Source organism: Ptychodera flava, chromosome 21 (genome assembly GCF_041260155.1).
Source record: "Ptychodera flava strain L36383 chromosome 21, AS_Pfla_20210202, whole genome shotgun sequence".
Classification (NCBI taxonomy): domain Eukaryota; kingdom Metazoa; phylum Hemichordata; class Enteropneusta; family Ptychoderidae; genus Ptychodera; species Ptychodera flava.
In genome coordinates, this window is record NC_091948.1 from 31,438,852 (window position 1) to 31,446,203 (window position 7,352).

Sequence of the window (7,352 nt, forward strand, 5' to 3'; positions counted from 1 at the left end):
ATTGAAAGTGAAGAAATTACTGTTTTTAATAGGCATATTTTCCTTGAAATACATGACCGTGTAAAGAATATATGCTAAAAGTGTTAAAGAGTAAATTTCTTTTCAAAAAATAATTTAATTTGTGACCAAAGGATTTTTATTCTTTGAGTTTACAAATTCAAACATTGCAATTTGTTCAATCATCTTGTGCAGTGCAAAATTTATAAAATGACTGAAAAACAAAAAAAATTGGCAGAATTACAGTCTTTGTGATGTAAAATTATGGGTTGACATCACGATAACTGTTAATCTGTTTGAAGTACTAATATACTATACTAGTAATTTAAAAAAGAAAAATTCATGCAGAAACGGTAAAATATATTGTCAGCAATGTAGTGTTAATTTTGACTTTACATCAAATATGCCTTTGCTGGATACCAAATATATAGGGCGAAATATCAGCCATGTTCAGCAAAATCCACACAACAGCATTGATCCTTTTCTAATTTGATTTGATTTGCTTATGTTATCCTTGTATGACAGTCAGTACAATATGGAACTTGAACACAACACAGTGAATAAGTATGCTGTAAATGAAATGGTGTGGCTGCATCCACATGCAGCAATAGGAGTGCCTTTGTCTCTCACCCCTCATTTCCAACCTGTCCCATCCCTGAAAAATAGTTTGGTCTTATATTTATAATGTTAATAATTTCTGTATTTGTTAAAATGTGCGCATCTCAAAAACTTTTGATCATAAACATTTTCATTGTTTTTTATAGCTGACCAATCAGTTAACCTGTTTATTTTGAATATTTGCTCATTTTTCCTCAGTATTTGACATTTTCTGAATACCTTCTTATTCAGTTTGTCATTTTCTAAAAGTTTAAATGCTCCATTGTGTGGTCAAGCTTTCCACAAGCATCAAATGTGGTACTTCATATAGGAGGGTCTGCCTCTAGAGGGCGGGCATCATGAACACTCCTGTGTTTGTTGGTTAATTCCTCCACGTGAACTTCTGATTGTACTGTAAACATTGAACATGGCCGACGTCCGATTTTCCTGTCTAAAACTTTCACTCATTTTCGTTCATATGACTCTGAAACTCCAGGAAACGATTGGGAAGAAAGGGTTATCTTGAAATATTGAGGTACTCACCGATTTTTGCAAAATTAAATGAGAAATAATGCAAGGAAAATGCCGACCGGCTTACAATGACAGTTTTCAGACTGGGAGGCATATGATCATCTCTGCAGATTATGCAACAGGCCCAGATCACGTGAGGCCATGAGGGGATATCCACGCAACTCAGTACCAAACACTAGCGCTCACAGAGTGAGCAAACACAAAGTGAGTACCCCTAACGTCAGCTCAGTAGTCTGTAATAGATTGAAGTCAACTAAGAAACCTTGGAGAAAGGCTTAACACTGTGGCTATGCCGCTAAGTCCCTTTTGATTTTGTCATAGCTCAAAATCGTTCTCCCACACCTCAACCTGAGCCATGAACACCCCCACCAGTTTATGATATGATCCATCACAATGGCATGACGTCAACGGATCTTGACAGACGGAAGTCTTGACAGACGGAAGTTCTTGACAGTAGCATATTGGTTTTCAATTCTAATACCTTCTCTGTCTATAAATAGACACGAGAAGGTAAAAATCTGAAAGTGTCTAAAAGGTATGTAGCTACCTTAAAAACAGAGACCTTATCTTTGTGCTCAATATGAACATACCTGTGCCCTGCTAAGCAAGGTTTCAATTTCCTTGTTGTGTTCGATGGCAGTGCTGAAAGATGCATGGAATTCCGATACCACTGGATCTACAATTTTTTTACTGCTCTTGAATTTATCATGTACGATCTTCAACAGTCCGCATTTCTTGACTTGTCCTGTGAAGTGATATGGTTCATTTTAGTGGTGCATATGCTAACAATGGAAAAACAGTCGAAACACCATGGCTGTGAAAAATAAGATTTTCCTCCATGGCTTCCTCTTCATTCTACTATTTCTAGCCATAGAAAACAATACTATCTCACTATAAATGCCATATGAATGGCGACAGGGGATTCAAAACATTACATCAATATTAAAACAGAGATGCAAATTGCATAATTGCATCATGAGTGGGCTCCCCTCCTCCAATGGAAACATGGTAATCAATTTAATTCTGTAAATCATGGACTACTATATTTATGAATATTGGTACACAAAAGATTTTCACTTACATGTACAGTAGAATGTGCCTCAGGGACAGATATTTGGACCCTCAAATTTTTACAATACTGATGTAAAACTTGTGGGTGCTCATTTTAAAGCTCTTGGAGTAAGATAAATTAGTTTTTCAAAAACTGACAATTTTATTTTTCCCTGTAGAGTTAACACAGGGATGGCGGTCATTTTGAACTTCAAATACCAGTAAATTTCAGGTAATTATTTCTCTATTACCAAAATCTGCACAATAAGCGCTGAGATTTGGTATGAGAATGGTTCAAAGTTTTATTGAGAAAGTTTGGGCAAAAGTTTAAGTCTTTCACTTTTGAGGTACATACTATCTTAGTTACTTACTTACTATTTGACTACTACGCGCTTAGATATCTGCACCTAGAAACAGTTTCCTCATAGAATGATTGAAGTAGGTCGCTCACTGTTTCATTTCAATTCGGTCACAGATGGTTGCATTTACTGAATTCACACCACCGCACATAAGTAATCAAAAGCTGGTATACAACATATTAGACTCTTATACAGTCCTATGTACTGAGATCTGTTTTACTGGCGCCCTCAACAACAAAGCAAAGAAAAGTAAGGCTATGAGCTGGCGTAAACTGGCTCGGATTGTATTTAACAATTTTTTTCTTCCAGTTTTTCCCATTGGCTATCAGGTCTGTTGACAGATTAGTTTATCATTAGGAAAGCTGACAGGGTTGTCACCAATTGCAATGGCAATTGAAAACTTGTAGGTGGAGACCTGACAGCTAATGTGAAGAATCGAAAATTCAATAAACACAAGTGTTAACAGTCCACACTGGCTTACGCTAGCTAGTAGCCTCACTTGGCTCTGTTGTTGTAGGAGCTAATAAAAAAGGCCCATTATGTACGCCGGTGAGGATGGTGACAGTCTATGAATATCTTTAGCATCAGCAGTTTAGTATACAGATTCATAATTTATAATGATGAAATCCCTCACAAAACGGATGATAGGGTCACATGATTCAAAGTTAACAATAATGCTGGTTTTATTGGTCTTTCATCAAGGCTAAGACCAAGGCTGTGAATGGATGGTCCAAGGATGAGCCCACCTCGTGGTTTCACCATTGTTGAATTTAACCTTCAAGCGATAAAACAATAAATCTCTCTTATTGGTCTTTTTTATTGGTAAGTAAATCATGAATGAATCAATCAACCAATTTAGCAAGGCACGCATGCGCAGTCACTTCATAGTCAACATTGCCAATTAATATGCATTTTCTAAGTATGTGATTGCTTCTTACTTGATAATAGCGACAAAATAAACAGTTCACATGTGTATCAAAGGTCTCCGATGCCGGTAATTTAGAGATCTTGACTAAATGTTTTTTTCTTCTATAAAACGAAATTATCAACTGAAATATCCATCTCTTCATTTATGCATCAAATTGAAGTGAAAAGACAAATGTGGTCTACTTTCACGATAGATAGCCTACACAATGCCAAGGATATACCGATGTCGCTTTTTGTGGGTCATTGCGGCCAGAAATATAAACCTGCCTGTTCTGTTTGGATACGCTAAAGATATCAAAATCAAGCACTCTTCATTTTGAGTTCCGTATCCATGAAATTTAGAATCTCTTTTTTTTGAATATTGATTTGGTGTGGTTGCAGACACAACTGACACATCATAATAATATATGTACATACAGGTAATAACATCACTTGTTACATTGAGGATAATATAAGATAACATTTATTATAATCATACCATTCAAAGCTCCACAATGAGGACAATACTGTATTTTCCTGGCCTTCTCATTGACTTTCTTTCTAAGGCCTCTTTTTTGAAGGTACGCTAGACCAGGTTTCTTTAGTACATCCAAAAACGTTCTCTTGTCATCAGTTCCTAGCAAAACTCTACTGCAAGTCTGTAAGACACAAAACAGAAACAAAACCATGATATGCCACTCTATGCATTAAATCTCATTGTTCCTACAATGTTGAGTCCCTTTTTATGGGTCTAACTCATTTGGATACACTTGTTGCAAGTGATTTGATGCTATTCTCCTCAGCTGACTGCCACAGGCTTATTCATTGACAGCACAGATCTATTGTTAGGGTAGATGTTGACGATAAACTTAAATAATATGCTACCATCTTTGGTAGATGCTAGAAAACCAAGCCATCAAATATTTATACTCATTCTGGCTAGCCGTACTACTGCTAATAGCAGATTTCTGCCTTGAATACTAAAATCAAATGTACAGTGGTTCTATACCACAGTAACAACTTCAGAATCCAAACACTGTTTCCTCCTTGGCTGACAATACTTGATTGGGAGTTCAACAGTTACACAATTATTACAAAAATATAAACAATGACATGTGGGCATGTCTACCAACGGTGATTTAATCCTGTTCTGTCTAATCACATCCATTGCCTTACCTTGCATATAACTTGAAGAATGGATATGATTGACCTGAAGTAACCGATGTGGAATACTGGTAATTCAAGATCCACAAATCCAAAATGGCCGACACAATCTGACAGATTTTTACCGCAGGTTTCACATGGGTTCTCTTTCTCACTTGTACCCTGATGATATCACATAAAAATAGAATGAACTGTATTGCTTGAAAGGATAAATATTGAACTACAAATATCCTTGTTTGATCGTTAGGTAATGTTGACATGGATCAAAATATCCTTCAATAGAGAGAATGGATGTTAATAAACTCTGCTCAAATGGCAATTCTTGTCATCTGCAGGATAGTCTTGCTAATAATCAAATTGACACTCTGAGTTTACAATGATTGTCTTGTTGTCACGAAAAGCACTGTATTGTGGCCGAGCCATCACTGTGAAGTAACTAACGTCATCATTACCTATCATAAATACACTGGTGTTGTGATGTGGCTTCATGTTGAAATACTTTTGATCGAGAGAGGGTGCTTTAAGTTTACCAGAGCTTACCATCCTGTGGTCCAACACTCCGTAAGCAATTGGTTTGCGAGTATCTTGAGTGTACAAGTTTTTGCTAACACACTGGATGTGAGCATGCTGCCTCATGTCTTCAGAAGACATCACACCAAAACAAACATGGCTTCTGTATTCAAAAGTAAATCATATCATAAAGATAACAGTAAGTTATTCAATTTTATTCTCAGACATTGGTCCTTTAATATTACTGAGAGTTTTATCACTAGTTGCATACACTAGTAAAACTGGTAATGTTACCTGTTTTTAAACGTCACCTTATATGGTTCCCTTCTGTATTAACTATTTCAACACTGTTGTAATAATAAAGGACAATATACATGTATATGGCCATTTACAGTAAGTTTCAAATCATGTACTCTGTATTATCAGAATAAAACCGCTGCAATAGTTCTTTATTGGTATAATAAATTTGGTAATTTGTTGGTATTATTAATTTATGAAAACTGTAATACTGTTAAAGGAATCTATTTGTAACAGACAAAGGAGAAAAACTTGCAACAAAACGGTCACAATCAATTACATGCTGTTTAATAGGCATTATCAATAATTTTCACATGACATACTTTTGTAACAAATACGTTCTGAGTGGGCTTTTAGGATCAAATACTAGTATCTTGAGCTGGCTACAAAAGCCCCTGATGCAAAATTTTACTATCAAGTTTCAAAGCATGATAGTCAGATTTTTCATTTCAATTTCAAATGTGTAGCATACTCCTCAAGTCAAAGTAGGAGTTGATCCTTGAGTTACCAGGTTAAACAGTGAACATTTTTCATCTTCAAATGTGTTTTTCTACATAGGAATCACTGACAGTAAAGCACTATTGAATCTCCCTGCTAGGGAATACAAACAATGAGGAAGATTTCTGTCATAGGTGAATGTAAGATGAAAGGTAACCGAATGTATTGAAATACAGGTCACTTTTTAATTTTGTACCCACAAAAGGGAAATGCTTGTCATTGAGAGATACATGTAAGTGTACGTCAAATATACCAAGTCAAAATATTAATATATACATTACCAACATACCAGATAGAATTTGCACAATTTCAAGGTTTCAGCATATTCAAGCAATGATGTAACCCCTCCCAGCCCATACTGGATTAAGCAAACTTTGCATGACATAATGTACCAGGCGAAGCCATGTATATATGGAGTGCAAAGTTTGCTTGAGCCTATCATGGGCCATGAGGGGGTACATTATGACTATTATTTTTGAGTTTTGGCAATGCCAGTGGATTATAGATGTACAGCAGAAAGCATCCAGGGCCACAATACTGGAAAATCAGATATGTTGTCAGTAATAATCTGGGGTATGGCGTCAAAAAATTCACTTGTAAGTGGTATTAACAAAGCTATGATATGATTCTAGACAACACTGACATGAGGAAAAGTGTATTTCTGACGACTCTCTGACAGCTGATGCTTATGTAAGGGCTACACAGATTTCTTGACTTTTATGACCTGGATTTTAGCACGGGAGGGACAGTAATTTAGTTACAGTGCAGATTCTCCACTGTAGGGTGTACTGGATTGTCCTTGCATTTTCTCTGAACGCCAACAGTGGTTTGCTGGTAGCACGGTGCAAATCTTGGAGCAGTTTCATAGCCCCGCAACTCCCCTTGATTGAAGATTTTTTGTGCCATCTCCCCCACACAAAGGGGAGCTGCGGGGCCGGCTACGAAACTGCAGCAAGGTGCAAATCATGCCTACACGCATCCAATTCAATCAGACACGGCTCTGGTTAATTTACAATATTGTATAAATCGTTATGATTTTGATTGTTGTGACATCACCCTCCCGACTCCCCCCCCCCACCTCATATGTCCCTTGATTCGCTCGAATCGCTGACCTACGCGTACTCGTATAATATACTTACATTCTTTTGGCAACGTCTGTCTCTCTGAACTGTTCCTTGACCATTTTGCCGACTGCCGCGATGGAACGTACTAGTATATTGAAAACACGACTATTCTTACACTAGATTCTCCCTTATGGGCCACGGATTATACATCGTAGAAAAACAACACAACAGGAGCTGTGAATATAACGAGATGAGTTTGTACAGCATGCAACGGAAGCTGTCCTCGTCCTCGGCACGACTATTTTACAGAACGTTGCAGGTCATATAATTTTTTTGTTTGAAGAGCTTTAAGGGGCATTTTTGTACTAAATATTTGAAA

The 7,352-nt window shown here is 36.8% G+C and overlaps 1 protein-coding gene across 1 annotated transcript in view; it reads right to left on the reverse strand.

Moving 5' to 3' along the window:
* LOC139122023 (DNA-directed RNA polymerase III subunit RPC1-like) overlaps nucleotides 1-7,252 on the reverse strand; it is a 43,580-nt gene extending 36,328 nt beyond the window's left edge. The window contains exons 1-5 of the mRNA XM_070687387.1: nucleotides 7,049-7,252; nucleotides 5,145-5,277; nucleotides 4,617-4,766; nucleotides 3,940-4,099; nucleotides 1,716-1,870 (exon numbers count right to left, since the gene is read on the reverse strand). Of these exons, the coding sequence (XP_070543488.1) occupies nucleotides 1,716-1,870; nucleotides 3,940-4,099; nucleotides 4,617-4,766; nucleotides 5,145-5,277; nucleotides 7,049-7,092 (642 nt within the window). The 5' untranslated portion in view covers nucleotides 7,093-7,252. The remainder of the gene's footprint in view (nucleotides 1-1,715; nucleotides 1,871-3,939; nucleotides 4,100-4,616; nucleotides 4,767-5,144; nucleotides 5,278-7,048) is intronic.
* Between the last annotated feature and the right edge of the window lie 100 nt (nucleotides 7,253-7,352).